This window comes from Capsicum annuum, chromosome 8 (assembly GCF_002878395.1).
Source record: "Capsicum annuum cultivar UCD-10X-F1 chromosome 8, UCD10Xv1.1, whole genome shotgun sequence".
NCBI lineage: Eukaryota > Viridiplantae > Streptophyta > Magnoliopsida > Solanales > Solanaceae > Capsicum > Capsicum annuum.
The window spans coordinates 154653969-154669589 of NC_061118.1; the positions used below are offsets into that span (position 1 = coordinate 154653969).

The following is a 15621-nucleotide window of genomic DNA, read 5'->3' on the forward strand; positions in this document are numbered from 1 at the left end:
AACAAAATTATAAAGCTTGTCTATATAATAAGCCTAAAATTTCACATCCATCCAAGTAGACCACGTTTTGTTTTTGTTTTAAATTTGAACTAACAAGTTCTTACTAGAATTGGGGACTATTTTATAGATATATTTAATCAAATTAAATTTCGATATTTCTAACCAAGTGGCTAATTTAACAACGCAGATTTGGGTTTGGCAAAGCTAATTATAGATTAGACACCCGCAGAGTGGTCTACCTGACTGTTTAGGCACAGGCAGATCTAGATCAGAAAATAAAATCTTGCAGGGGATCTTTGAAGTTATAATACTTGAAAATGAGCTTCAATTTCCAGACAATAAGATGCCTAATTGTTTGTTCAACACCGTTATCCTAATAATGTCATATATGTAAATGTGGTTAAGATCAAAAGGAGTTTAATGCAAGCAAATTAAGATCTCCAATTTCCAAATTGTGGTCTAGGTCTACCTAGAGACTTAGATTGATTTTTCTCTAAAATGTATAGGCCTTAACTGTTTGTCCAAGAGAAGCTTACAGTTATGGTCACTCTTTGCTTCTTTTGTTTATTCTAGAAAAAATAGCCAAAAGCCTCTCAACCTTTACTCCAAATCCCAACTACACACCTATACTTTGCAGGTCCTATGATCCTCCTGAACATTTTTAAAGTAGAATATTTACATTCCTAAACTCTTCAATGACTATCATGACCAATCTCTTTATCTTCCTCATCTCTATTTATGTCGAAATCTAAATCACATTTTCAATACTTCTATCAATTTCATCTTCTCACCATTAATTTCTCAATTACCATTTTTGTCTCTACCAATTCATTTTTGTTTCAAATTTGAAAATGAAAATCAACATTCAACACAACAATCAATACTTGCAACAATTATTACCAAAAAAAACAAAAAAAAAAAGATAATATGACGACCGGCAAGCTCATTGACGATCGGAAGATCTCAGTCAATTTTTCGGCGAGCTCACAAGTGAATTCCGGTTAGTTCATTTTCAGGAAAAAGAAATGAAGAAAGAATATTCATTCGCCGAAACTAACAAGAAAACCAACCACTTTTTCCATTAAAAAAAATGGTTGGAGCAGTTCACCAAAAATGATTTGGAGCAGTTCACAAAAAATGGTGTTTGTGTGTTTTCAACCGGCGAATTCACCAACGAATTTGATGTTTGTGTGTGTTTCTAAATTTTTAAGGTGGAGAGGTTGGAGCAGACCAGAAAACCAACACTTTTTGATTTCATTTTTTTCTTGAAGATGTCAGCTTTTCTCTTTCTCTTTTTGTATAATTCATTGGAAAAATTTTTTTTGCCGAAAAACTGAAAGCAACGACAAGAATTACGAAGGAGGGAAAAAGAAAGAGAATATATATATATATATATATATATATATATATATATATATTGAAGAATAAAGAGAGAAGTAAAATATATAAAGTAAGATAATTAATTTTCTAGAGTAAAAAAGGGAAAAAATGACGTGGCAGCGAGTACAACTCATTGCCTGAAATAATGTCTGGGCATGAGCTTTTAGGGGTGTAAATATTCCACTTTGAAAATGTTTAGGAGGATCATAGGACTCCCGCAAAGTACAAGTGTGTAGTTATGATTTGAGGTAAAAGTTGGGGAGGCTTTTGGCCATTTTCTCTTTATTCTACCAACCAATTGTGTATATGTCAAGCAGCGTACATAGCTTGTGAGTACCCAAACCAAGCTTGGTTGGCCTAGTGGTTAGCTCACTAGGTCGCTTAAGTAAGTGTCGGGTGTTCGATTTCCGCCTTGTGCATGCATCAATCAATTGGCCAGCGACAAACCCTTAAATGGAGCTCAGATTAGCGGAGGATTAGTCCTTGGCCTGTCGGGCTGGGGATACCTTGGGAAACCAAAAAAAAAACTTGTGAGTACCCACTTTAAATATTAAAAATTACACAAATACACAACTTATGTTTTCAATATTACAAAAAATCCCAACTCCCTAAATATATTACAAAAATTCCAACATATACACAGAATGTTATGTATATATCGGCTACGTTATGTATATTAATAGGAAAAGAGAATAAATAATTAAAAAAATAGGAGAGAGTGTATTTACTTCCGGAAGGATTTAAAATTTATGTTATTTATACCTTAAATAATTTGCAACTTGAATTGCAGTAAAGATTGGGCTACACATGTACAACCCAAACAAAAAGCAGCTTATAGTGACCATAGCCCAATAATTTTTTTTGAATGTTATTATTTTTGTAAAACATACATAAATCCGAATAAGTTTACTCCTAATTATTTCTTATTCCTACTCTTTGCTAAATTATAAATAATTTTTTATTTTATAATTTTTAAATACATAATTTTGAATTTAAGAATAACAGTTAATTACTTCATTTTTGCTCGGATACATAATTTTAAAGTTGAGATACATAATTTTAATTACTGAAATACATTTATTTCTGAAATTATTTGACTGAGATACATAATATATTAACCAAACCAAAGGGAGATATATATCCGAAAATTTAAGTGTTTGTAGGTGTATCCAGCTTTTTTTTTTTTTTTTTTTAAATAAGTAAATAATAAAACTAAAAATTACACAAATACACAACTTATGTTTTCAATATTACAAAAAATTCCAACTCGCTAAACATATTACAAAAATCCCAACATATACACATAATGTTATGTATATGTCGGCTATATTATGTATATTAATAGGGAGAGAAAATAAAGTAATTAAAAAAGTGGGAGAGAGTGCAATTACTTCCAAAGGATTGGTTATTATGTTATTTACTAGAAGTGAAAGACCCATGTCAGCACGGGCCCAACAGTAAAATATTTGGATTGCAAGTTTTAAATTGTAGGATTCGTCTTGGAGTAGAAAGTTTGAGCAATAGAATATTTTCATTTGTATGATTGAGCTGATGGGATCACAATTGAAACCTTTTTTTTAACCTTCTTGTTGAATTTTGCGATCAGAAATATAAAGAAAAAAGAGGCGTAAATCTGATGAAATAGCTTAAATCAAATATCCAGTAGATTACTGATTTTCAATATCGCAGAGATTAAGAACCATGTAAACTTACCCGATGAGAATACACACTTTAGATTCGCTATTGTTTTGTTTAATTATTAATTTTAACACAGGAAAAGAGTTTTGTTTTTTAATAGAGAAGGAAGAGTTGGATTTTCTTTTCTTTATTTTATTTTAAAAACAGAGAAATGTTAATTAATATTGAGGAGCTGTAAAAAGTTGAGAAAGATGGCTACACATATTTGATAGAAAATTTGCTAATGTTAAGAAAGTGTGAAGTGTTTGGTAGCAAATTTGTGATAGATACACGTTTTTTGTACTTAAATTTACTTTATTTATATTTAAATTAGTTTGTAAAATTTTTTTGCAAATAATCTTTATACTTCTTTTCTTTAATTTCTTTAAAATATAGTAATAAAATTTACTTATGCTTTATTCTTCTCACACTTTACTACATACATTTTATCCTCTTTAAATCTCATTATGTCATTTTACCCTCTTTAAACATCACTGTACGTTAAAATCACGATTGAAGCAGCTGAATTAGAAATCAGTCAATTTTTTTTTTTTGTTAATTATTGTTATTTATAATACTTTTTATCTCATTTTCAAATAATATATGTTGCTTTATATCTACTTCTGTCCCGTCCTAATTTATGTGGCACTAATATAATTTTGATAGTTAATCAAATATTTTATGATGACATATCATTTTGTTATTCTTATTTTTCTAATACAAAAATGACTTATGATAAGGAGTGATATAGTAAAATCATCATTCGAAAGATGAAAATTTAATTTAAAATATTCAGAGTTAATTCGCATTTTATGTCCATGTTATTTGTCATTACATAGTGTTTATTTTCTTAATACTTAGATTACACATAATAATTAATCAAGAGCAATTGATTATGTTATTACTATAAAAATTAATATAATTTTATCATATTCAATAGTAATCATCGATAATTCACCGGAATAGCATATTAATTAAATACGGGATGTTGTATTTGCATATGCAAAATATAATATTATTAAACATTACTGGATAGTTCATTATATTTATCTTTCACAATAATAAAATTTTACTATATCTTTTTATTTATTTCTTTTTAACTTGATAAATATTGACCCAACACAAATTCTAAGAAAATATTCAATAGAAATTTATTTTATTAAATTAAATTTATTAATTTTGTACTTTAAAAATTTAAAGTTAAGTTTAAATATTAGTGTTTCTATATAAGAAAAAAATAATTTTAAAATTTAAATTTACTAAAATAAATAAATAAATAAAAAAGATTAATTTTCTATATAAAAGTCAATTAAAATAATAAAATTGATTTACTTTAAATATTTAGTTGTAATTAATTAAGATAATTTTTTATTTTGTCATGATTTATGCTGCACCGATAAAATTTTGAGAGTTGAATAGAACTTTTATCTATTTTAAAAAAAATTATTTTAACTCGTTAATTATTGTGATTTATAATAATTTTTACGTAATTATCAAATAATATATTTACTCCTTGTGTCCCAATTTATGTGGCTTCGATACAATTTTGAGAGTCAACTAAAATATTATATATCTTTTAAATATTTTAAGTTGTTAATTATTATGATTTGCAATACTTTTTCTTTTATCTCAATTTATGTGGCATTGCTAAAATAATGAGAGTCAATAAAATTTCTATATGACTTTTAAATATTTTAAGCTATTAATTATTGTGATTTGTGGTAACAAATTAGTTTTGAACATGATAGCCAATTAAATAAATAAATAAAATTTACTTTCAATATTTAGTTATAATTAATTAATATAAACTAATAGAATATATTAAATATTTAAACCATTATGATGAAACAATAAAATTATTATATATTGAGATATGGTATGTAATTAAGTGAGAGTAAAGAGATATTTTAGTAATTGGATAAGAGGTGGTCGAAACCACCTCTTCTATATAATAGAAAATACTTAATACGGAAAAGGGCCTAAAGTGCCCGTCAACTATCCAAAATAATGCAAAAATACCCTCTGTCTACCTATTGGGCCTAAAATGCCCTTGATGTCTACCTATTGGATCTACTTTGCCCTTTATTTTAACAGATTAATTTATCCTCGATTCATTAATGACATGGCTTCTTCTAATTTGCCAACTAATAATTAATTAAATTAATTAATAGCACAACCCATTAAACCTGACCCACAACCCATCCAAACCTAATAATTCGACCGTTAATACTCCAAACCTAATAACCCGACCCAACCCATCCAACCCTAATAATAACGTAAAATAAACAAAAACAAATCAGTTGCGAGTTTGAGAGTCAAGCGAACTGAGTAATTGCTAGTTCTTTCGATCTAATTTATGTGGTGGTGTTCGAGTTTGAGAATCAAGAGAACCGAGTAATCGCGAGTTTGAAGCTGCCAAAATTAATACCAATCAGTTCAGCAATTTGTTTAAGTCAATTAACGATGTTTCAAAATCAATTAATCTCCTCCTTCTTCTTCTATTACTTTTTTGTGTCTTGTTTTTCTCCTTCGTAATATTAATACACAGTCATCACATGCATATTGTCCTAATTCCACCTGCAATGGAATTGAATTCAAATTTCGTATCCTTTCTGGAGATTCGACAATTACAACGCAAGTGCTCTTTAGTATTGTGGCTATACAGGATTTGGAATTGATTGCTCGAAGGATCAACCACATCCAATTATTTACCTTCCAAGTGATGCTTTCTACGTTAAAAATATAGATTATTAGGGTTGACTGATTTGAGTTTTTTTTTTACGTTATTATTAGGGTTGCAAGGGTCAGACCGGGTTATTAGGTTTGAAGTATTAACGAGTTGGATTATTAGGTTCGGATGTGTTGTGGGTCAGGTTTAATGGGTTGGGTTATTAATTAATTTAATTAATAATTAGTTGGTCAATTAGAAGAAGTCACGTCATTAATGAATTGAGGATAAATTAATTTGTTAAACTAAAGAGTAAAATAGACCCAATAGGTAGACATAAGGGCATTTCAGGCCAGTGGGTAGATGGAGGATATTTTTGCACCATTTTAGATAGTTGAAGGGCATTTTAGGCCATTTTTCGAACTTAATAAAAAGGCAAAATGACCTTGTGGACCCTTGTACTATGTCAGTTTTGTAAGTTGGACGCTTCTACTTACATGTTTGTCATCTGAACCCCTGAACCCATTAAAAAATAACTTTTTAAACACAATTTCTGATGTGGCATCCTATGTGGCTGGGACCACATAGGAGCGTGTGTTTTAGTCTCCAGGCGCGCGTCAACCAAAAAATTAAAGGGCCCCAACGGTCAGAAAGGGTTCCAACACCCATTATAAATTCTCCTTCTTCGTCATTTGCTTCCAACACCATTGTTGGAGCAATTTGAGCATTTATTTCATCCGTTCTTCTCCATTTTTTTTTCTCTCCAAGTTCTTGTTCATTAATTTTTTCTTTCTTGCTATGCTTGTAATGTTGGAAAGTTAATTTTTTATGTAATTTTTTGCAACACCATGACAGTTTGAATTTGTTATTGTGGACTTTACGCGGAACTTAAGATGTCAAGAACACCAACCAAATCGGGAAGAATGTTTTAGGGTTGTCCAAAACATCAGGTTGGTACTGGTTGTGGATTCTTTCGATAGGCCGATGAAAATGAACAATATAAAGGTAGAGATCGAAGACAACGAAGACAACAAGGATTGGGAAGATATGAAAAGCACGGAAGATATGAAAGACCAAACATTAGTATTGATATCACTATTATTATTATCGTTGTCATATTGTTTCTATCCGTTGTATTATTTAAGATGGCTTGATCTATTAGTTGGTATGTACAATGAAACAAAATTAAAATTTAATAACAAACACCATTGCCAACATAAAAATCTGCAATATATAATTGGCATCAAAATATTTGTCTTAACAACATCAAAATTCTTATCTTAACAACAATGAACCAGAAGTCTTAAAAAATTATCTTAACAACAGTTGGGATCAATACAGAAAGAGAATTACACTAATATGTTGCTTGAGTGCTTGTTGTGGATTGATTCTTGCTGACTTGAGTGCTTGATGTGGCTTGAGTGGTTGGAGATGACTTTGCCTTTGATCTTTTGCTACTTTGTTGTTGTAGCTGATTTTGAGTTATTGCAGCTCCACCTTTCCACCTTAGTCTATTTGGTTTGAAACCCAAGTCAATATTGGTTGGAACTGAACTAATAAGTGTTGGACTATGTAATACTCTATCAGTATTTCCAGACTGTAAAAATAAAAAAAATCAGTTATTCATGCACTAATTAAAACCAGTTAAATGTAAAGTACATTATATGAAACTTACCCTCTCTACCACACTGCCACTTGGTCAAAACAGCACACCAAAACCTGCTTCTTTTGCCTTGGTCTTTTATATACCAGATTTGCACCACCTCTCAAAGTTGTACTAGTCTTCCTCTTTTGGGCACCAACACCACTAGTAGATAGCTGAGTTGTAGATTGTGTAGTAGTAGCACCCACTGCTGAAGTGGTAGTGGGCATCATAGCAGCTACAGGCCTTATATCAGCTGTTGAGGCACGTGCAAGCCTCACACCACCAACTGATGCAACATTTGCATATCTTCCTGCAGCTGTTGGTGCACTGTGAGCATTTATAGGCCTTCCTGAATATCTTAGTGCACTTTGAGCATTTGAAGGCCTTCCTGCAGGCCTTCTGTTGCTTGATTTAGCATTTACAGGCATCTTTTCAGTTGTTAAAGAATTTGCATCTCTCTCAGCAACAGCAGCTGCAGTACTAGTGCTGGCTTGCATACTTGGTTGACTGCCACAGCTACTACTGAAATATTTTTTCTACAAAAAAAATATAGAAAGGTCAAAAACACATTCAAAAAGAGTAAAATTCATCAATAAGAAAAACTTTGGCTTACCAAAGTTGGGCATCCTTTCTTGTTGTGTCCAATACACTTGGGCATCCTTTCTTGTTGTGTCCAATACACTTGCACAAAGAACATGTCATTTTTCTTCCCTTTCTTGTAGCTTTTCCAAACTTCTTGTTAACAGCTTCATCCTTAGCTTTCTTTCTATTTTTACCTGGCCTTCCTGGCATGAGAGTAATCTCAGGTGGCTCAATTGGTGGTCTTATGCTTCTTGGTCACATGTTAATATTTGCCATTGGTTGAATATACTTTTCATATGCCTTCAGGTATGTTTTCCTTTGATATCAGTGATCAACATATGACTCCACATTCCATCCATTGTAATGCATTGCCGCAATTGCATGTGCACAAGGAATTCCCTTTAGTTGCCAAGACCTACAACTGCATTGATTCCTCTTCACATTAACAACATGTGTATAAGGTGGATCACCAATATCAAAGCCCATATTACGATTAAATCTCACCTCACACTTGGCTGCATATTCAGCATTTTCTGTAAGAACTTCCATAGCCATTGGTGATACATCAGTGTTCTATTTTTCACAAAAATCTCTTATTTGATTCATTCTTTCCATGACTTTGCATCTTATTTCCTCCAACATAGTGATAATTGTCTTGAACCTAGCAGCTAAAATCCAACTATTGAAAGTCTCACACATGTTGTTTTCAACCACATCACACCTGCTATGTTCCTTAAAAAAGGCCCTACACCATGCCTCTTTGTTATACTTGAGCAAATCTTCCACAATTCCAATACTCAACTCACTCATTTCATTAAGTTTCTTTTGCAAGTACACTTCAAATAGGGCCCTTGCAACCTGCCAGAATTTTTTTCTCCAACCTGCTTCCAGTTGGCCCATATATGTCTAGCACACCATTTATGCTCAGCATTTGACAGTAGATTAGTAAGTGCCAAATGAAGACCCTATCAAAACATGTAAAATAGTAGTTAAACATTAAAGACATCATTGCAGCAAACTAGCCAGTAATAAATAACTGAAAAACTGTCAAGTCTTCACCCCCATTTTCTTCAAGTTCCAAATCATGGTTGATACACCTAAGAAACCATGACCATGTGTCCTTGGTTTCTTTATCAACCACAGCCTATGCTACAGGGTACATTTGATTATTTCCATCTTTGAAAATGCAAGACAATAAGATACCTTTACATACACCCTTGAGAAAGGCACCATCTAAACCAATTATTCTTTTGCAGCCCTCTATCCATCCACTTTTTAAGGCCCCAAGACTAATGTAAATGCCCATAAACACCTCTTTTTCTGGAATTGCATTCTTGGATGTCCTAATAGATACAGTGGTACCAGGATTGGTGGTCCTCAACTGTTCAGCATAGTCATACAACCTAGAAAACTCTTCAACAAAATCACCAAAATGTTCATTCATAATTCAGATTTTTGCCTTTCTACAGGTTGTTTTACTAACATACAACCCATAGTCCTTTCTTAAAAGTGCTTGAATCTGATGCAATTTTATTGATGGATCACTCATATTCCTATCCTTGTAATGCTTACAAATCCACAAAGGGTTGCACATCTTATTTCTTGTTCTTTTAGAATACTTGTGTACAGAAAAGTAAGTTTTCACAGTAAAAAATTCTGTGTTATCAATACTTCCAAGAATAACCCAAGGACAACCCTTATGCTTACACTTAGCCTTTACCCTTTCCTTCTCATTAGGTTTCAACTTAAGGTTCACACCTTTTTGAATAGAGTAACTCTGCAGTGCCTCTCTAAACTCAATAGCATTAAAAAAAACCATATACAACTGAAAACATACCTTCTTTGCAGTTTTATCAAAGTATATCTTGCTAGAAAAAGTTCTAGATAGTGGATCTACCACTTCATCATCATCAACAGGATCTCCTTCCTCTTCATCACTAATGTCACTACCCGAATCTGAACTATCAGAATAAGGGTCATCCCCACCCAGTTTACCTTCATATCTAACCCCCTTGTTCTTACAAATATCCTCAAAACTAGCATCTATATCTACTGATCTAGATGGTATCTCATCTACATTCACCCTATCAACGTTTTCTTTCTAAGCCTTTCTAACTTGAAGCAACTCTTCATCAAAATCACTCAACTCTTCAATGTTTTAATCACCATCATAAAGTGAATCACCATCAGAATCAGTCCAATCAAAATCTAATTCAGAATCAGATGTTTGGAGATGGTATGTGGAGAAATCATTAAATTGACCTTCACCTAAGTCTTCACAAGAAACCTTAGCTTTTCCTTTTTCTGCACTAGGAGGCTGATTTTCATTTATATATTCATCTTAATTTATATCCAATGGATGAGATGAAGACACATCAGTCTTATCAGGTTCAACAGGGGCTGCCACATCACCATTACTAAGTTGTAATAATGGTGGAGTGGCTGCCACATCATCATTAACAACTATGGGTTCACTAATTTGGTGAACCACATATACATCAACCAAATCTCCATATTTTAAACTACTGATAAGGCTTAAAACATCAACATCATTTTTTAACTTGTAATAATAGCCTTTTTTGTTTACTCTACACCAAAAGGTTTCAATTTTTTCCACATCTAAATCTGCTGCTAAGTTATGAAACAACATAACATGAAGCTCATCAACATCTACCCTAATTTTATCAGAAATACGAATTCCATTTGCATACCTTAAATCAGGGTCTGACAAAAAAACACCCCATACGTGAATTGAATTGTTACAATTATATCCATTTATTTATAAAATCTGCACAATGACAACATAACATATACATTAGGCAATTATCCACAAAGCCCTAATTTTTAAACAAAAAACTAAGGAATAAAAACATCAATTCTACCCAACAAACCCTAAAGTGAAATCGAAATAATAAAACATGTCATTGAAGGCACAAAACGGTTATACACACGTTTAATAGGAGCATTAAACAACAAAAAAATCAAAAGCCCCAAAATTTTTGAACCTAATTCTGAATTGACCAAAATTATCCTAAAATTTTATCGAAATAACAAAAAATGCCATCGAAGGCATAAAAACTGCAATATATAGCTTTTATACGAGCATTAGACTACAAACAAACCAGAAGCCCCAAATTTTCGATCTCAATTTTTCAGTTTACGAAAAACTCGAAAACCCAAAATTCTAATCAAAACCAGATATATGTCATTGAAGCCATATCATCACTATAAATACTAACTACAACAACACTACATGCGAAAAAGAACAAAATCACACAAAAAAATGTAGGAAAACGTTCGTAATCTGAAAAACCCTAAAATCAGTAGAACGGACCACCATTTAATCGACTACAAGCTTCAGAATAAACAACCGCATACTACAAATACACCAAAATGTTAAATACTTACAAGGATTGCAACAAGCTTCAACAACTATCGGCCTAAATTACCCTAAAATCGTGTTAATCTTTCAGTTTCGGATGAGAGAGAGGAGAGACGAAGCAGAAGGCGTAACATGACCTAAATTTTAGGTCAAATTTTACTATTTATACTCTACACACGTCATTTCATACGTGGAAATTGTTTTACACAAAATTAATGACGTGGCCGCGATTGTGCAACATGCACAGCTGAGTAGACCGACAAAGGGTTTAAAAAGGTGCTTTTTAATGGGTTCAGGGATTCAGATGACAAACATGTAAGTACAAACGTCCAACTTACAAAACTGACATAGTACAGGGGTCCGGAAGGTCATTTTGCCTAAAAAGGATAGGAATTTTATGTAATTTAGTGAAGATAAGTTATGGTGTTATGCAATTTTTTCATTCTAAAATTAGTGTGTGTATATATTTATATATACACACACACTTTTATATATTATATTAGAGGAGCATGACCGGTGTCAGCACGGGCCCAACATTAACTATGAACTATAAAACATGAATACAAAACATTAACTATGAATTATAAAACATGAATACACAAAAGATATTAACTACTTGATAGTATTTTTTATGGAGTACTTGATAGTATTCTTTATGGAGCCAAATTATTTTACAAGAGAATTATGTATAACTTACTTATATAAGTAATAAAATTCAATGCATTTTGAAGTTTAGATCTTTAATCATATGACTGAGATTTGCTACATTCAGTATAAAATACAAAATATGAAATTAAAATTGATACATAAGACTTAAACACTTATATAAAATAGAGATTAATTATTGAAAAAAATAAAAGGTTACATATCATTGCATATTACATCATGTGAATTGTAATTAATAACCCAATTAGTATCGTCTTCACTCTCCATGGTTAATTAGTGCATACCTCAATGAACACAAAGCTCTGGCAATCAATTGTACTTAGTGCGTACCTCAATGAACACAAAATGTTCTGCTTCCCCAATAAGAGAACAATAAGTTCAGTTTGAGTTGTTCCAGCAGACCTATGACAAAATATTTGCCATAAGAACTGAAAAATGTCCATGACAGTAGAGAGTTAACCAAAACATATACGGAACTGGAAAAAACACAAAAAAGAAATTAAATTTTCAGGTCAACTATGAAGTAGCTTAAAGGGATATTATGAACTGAAACATTATCAGCAGAGAGTACAAAATATTTGAAGTATTGTTTAGCTAAATGGCTGCTACTAGTCCCTATTATCATTTGTTCAATATCTTTACCCTCTTAAGCGGGGGCGGGGGGGCCGACTGATACTTCCTCCACCTGATTTTTTATGTTTAGAATTTCTTCAAGTGGTCCACTTTCGAGGTTCTAATACTAGCTGAAAGAAACTTAATTTTCTGCTTGTTTTTGTTATCCATGAGCAATAAAGGTTAGCTATTTAACAATTTCACCTTTATAAGCAGAATGTAAAAACCACCCGTTAAACACCACCAAATGACATCCTCATTTTACTATAATGTTGAGCTAACCTGACAGTGACAATGAGTCCGAGGACCAACATCTTCTATTTCATCAGTTGAAACCACTTCTGCTACTCGCTCTTGTGTATCCCACCAATTATCTAGTTGGTGAGTTTTCATTTGGCTTTGGAGATCAAGGTGATAAATATCATCTGAAAAAAATATCGTCAGGCCTAATGACAACATGCTAACTGCAAATAAATCAAACTTAAGTAATAGACTAGAGACCAGACCAGTCAATTTCTCGTCCCCAAAGGAAACCTCCTCATCACAATCAGCTTCCTGGGGTAAAAGTAAAGGGATGTCTTCCGGTGGTGACCCAGATGGAAATGGATCTTGTCCTTTCAGATCTTTCGAGATGAGCTCAGCTGTCTTACTTTCGACCTCAACTTCTCTGCTTCAGCCCATGTAGTGTGGAAGAACCATGTGATGCTGTGGCATAAGCAGTGGTATAGTCTGTTCATTTGGAGCTTTGCTTCTCTGCATCAACGGTCAGAAATATTAGCAACTTGAAATTTCATCAAGTATACAGTGTAGTACTTCAGTAGAAAAGAACCTTAGCATGATTCCAGCGTTGAACGAAGTGTCTGGCAACATCTCGGCAAGGTGGTCCCCAAAGAGCACAGTGGACATCATGCCATGGCATTCGGGGATATTTCTCTCGCTCTAGTTCATCTTTCATGACATCTTCCCACGAATTTGGCTCGGACTCTCTGCAAAATAATGACTGCTTAGCAAATTTAAATATCACACTTGCTGCATAGTTTGAGTGCCTTGTACAAACACCTCAACCGAAGAGAATGCGCTAATTCTTTTCTTTCTCCATCTACAAAATCAATATCAACTTGAATCATCTCAAACTAAGACAGATACTTGTCTGCACAAAGTTGGACAGATATGAATTCTAATAGAGCATTCACCGAGCAAGAAACCTCGATTGATCGAACTAAATGCACCGAATCATTGTGCATGCTTTGGTTTAGGTTGAATTTTGACTTGTCGGGGGTTACAACGGACAAGACGCACTAGTGTTACAAATTTATTGATTTTACCACCCCTAAACCCATATGCATTCGAATTTTTCATTATCGAACGCTTTCTTTGCTCACCAATATTTGGCACAGGATAAATAAATCGTTAAACCGTATACTCTAGAGGGTTGTATGGTACTTTGGTACGTGAATAAGGTAATAACGAAACTGGTGAGGGGATAGATAGGAATGGTGCCTTCAATTTTCGTCTAGTGTTTAGGCCTAATTTCAATGCCTTCAATAACAAGTCCATCTTTTATATGGCATCCCTTCACCTCCTTTAAACTCTCTAACTTCCTCTTCATCGTCATCATCATATCCACCATTGAACAATTCTCCAAGCTCAATCTCCATCCATCCATCTCCCCTTTTACACGGCAGTCTTTCCGGAAGCAGCTCTCTTTCGCTGTTCCGGTGGTCCAGAAACACCATGTGAACTTCTTTACGATTCCCTATTTCTAAACTGATCTCAACTGGCACTGAACTCAGACCTAATGCACCATCCGAGATTTTCATGATCAAGCATATTCCATATTTGGTCTTTGCAGAAAGTATACTTGTCCATAGCTTTATCACTTTCAGTTCAGCCACTTTGAGAACCTGTAAAGAAAACACTCTTAAAATTTTCAAGAATGTAGGGAAAGATTTCATTTTTTTTTTTTGGGAACAAAAATGTCCTTAAACTATGCAAGATTGCATTAATAGTTTGGTCCAGAAATATTCCAGACGTTTAATAGGAAAAAATGTGCTTACTCAAAAGTAACAATGGGGAAATTTTTAGAGTATTAGCAGAAGCACATATTTAGACCAAACTATTAATATTAATGGCAGGAGCATTTCTAGACCAAACTACTAATAGATGGTATTTTTGTTCAATTCCAAATAGTCCGACAGAATTTTTGAGTCTTTTACTTTATTTATAAGAATTAGAGGGAAACGAGTGATCAAACCTTGATTCTGCTACAGATTTCCAGGTCCAATGATCAGGTTCTTCCCCATGTAAAATAGACAGTTCTTCAGCTGAGATAATATACGATGTTTTCCCACTTGACTTCTCTAATGCAAAGCTCTATGGTTATAACAGGAAGAATTTTAAACTAGAGGATTGCAAAAATTGATAAGACAATATCATGTAGTCTACCTTATGTTATTCCAGATTTATACATATGCGTTGAAAGTAATTTTTGGCCTATATTATTAGTATTTTATTCTTATAATCACTATGTAATAGTATTTGAACAAAGAGTGTTCAACTGACCATCTTTATGCGGCTACGCCATTGAATAGCATATGTATACATACATTGTTACCACCATCAAGGAGACTTGAGTTACAGAGACGAACAAAAAGCTCTTTTTTAGAAGAATAATTCAATGGTGTGACAGATTTGTCAATGATTTGGTTATAATCAGAAGGCAAGAACGTTTCCCAGATAAAATCAGATGCTGTAACTGATTGGAGAAAGGAAGAAACGAGGGAGAAGCTAATTGTATCCTTAGGTGAAGTTAGAGAAAGTATTGTAGAAATGCAATCTTCTGGCAATTCATTGAATTGCTCTGCCCCTGCCATTGTTTTGATCATTATTTTCTTGGAACAAAAGGCTTTGATTTTGTTCAATATATGTACTGTATACTGGCAATCAATGGATACTGTCTGGTTCTTTATTTGTTTTTTTGTATTGTTTGAATACTTTCTTTTTTTTTTT

At 32.8% G+C, this 15621-nt stretch overlaps 3 protein-coding genes and 1 pseudogene across 4 annotated transcripts in view; all 4 read right to left on the reverse strand.

The window, feature by feature from the left end:
• Positions 1-6938: 6938 nt before the first annotated feature.
• On the reverse strand, positions 6939-7960 carry LOC107839648. Its single transcript, XM_016683222.2, has 2 exons — positions 7401-7960; positions 6939-7322 (listed from the first exon to the last, which is right to left on the reverse strand). The coding sequence occupies exon 1, from the start codon at positions 7865-7867 to the stop codon at positions 7406-7408; it is 462 nt and encodes a 153-aa protein (XP_016538708.2). The 5' UTR covers positions 7868-7960; the 3' UTR covers positions 6939-7322; positions 7401-7405.
• Positions 7961-7983: 23 nt separating this feature from the next.
• The window catches only part of LOC107839649 (pantoate--beta-alanine ligase-like), a 9401-nt gene continuing 1763 nt past the window's right edge, over positions 7984-15621 (reverse strand). The window contains exons 2-6 of one of the 2 annotated variants that reach the window (XM_047394732.1): positions 13442-13598; positions 13119-13365; positions 12895-13037; positions 12331-12402; positions 7984-10740 (exon numbers count right to left, since the gene is read on the reverse strand). The gene's annotated coding sequence lies outside the window, so the exon portion shown is untranslated. Of the gene's footprint in view, positions 10741-12330; positions 12429-12894; positions 13038-13118; positions 13366-13441; positions 13599-15621 lie in introns of both variants that reach the window. The other variant, XM_047394731.1, reaches the window with a different exon arrangement.
• LOC124886446 lies at positions 13605-14853 on the reverse strand (annotated as a pseudogene).
• LOC107879351 (F-box protein PP2-B15-like) lies at positions 14830-15485 on the reverse strand. Its single transcript, XM_047395575.1, has 2 exons — positions 15219-15485; positions 14830-14985 (listed from the first exon to the last, which is right to left on the reverse strand). Exons 1-2 carry the CDS (start codon positions 15483-15485, stop codon positions 14830-14832), a joined length of 423 nt encoding a protein of 140 aa, XP_047251531.1.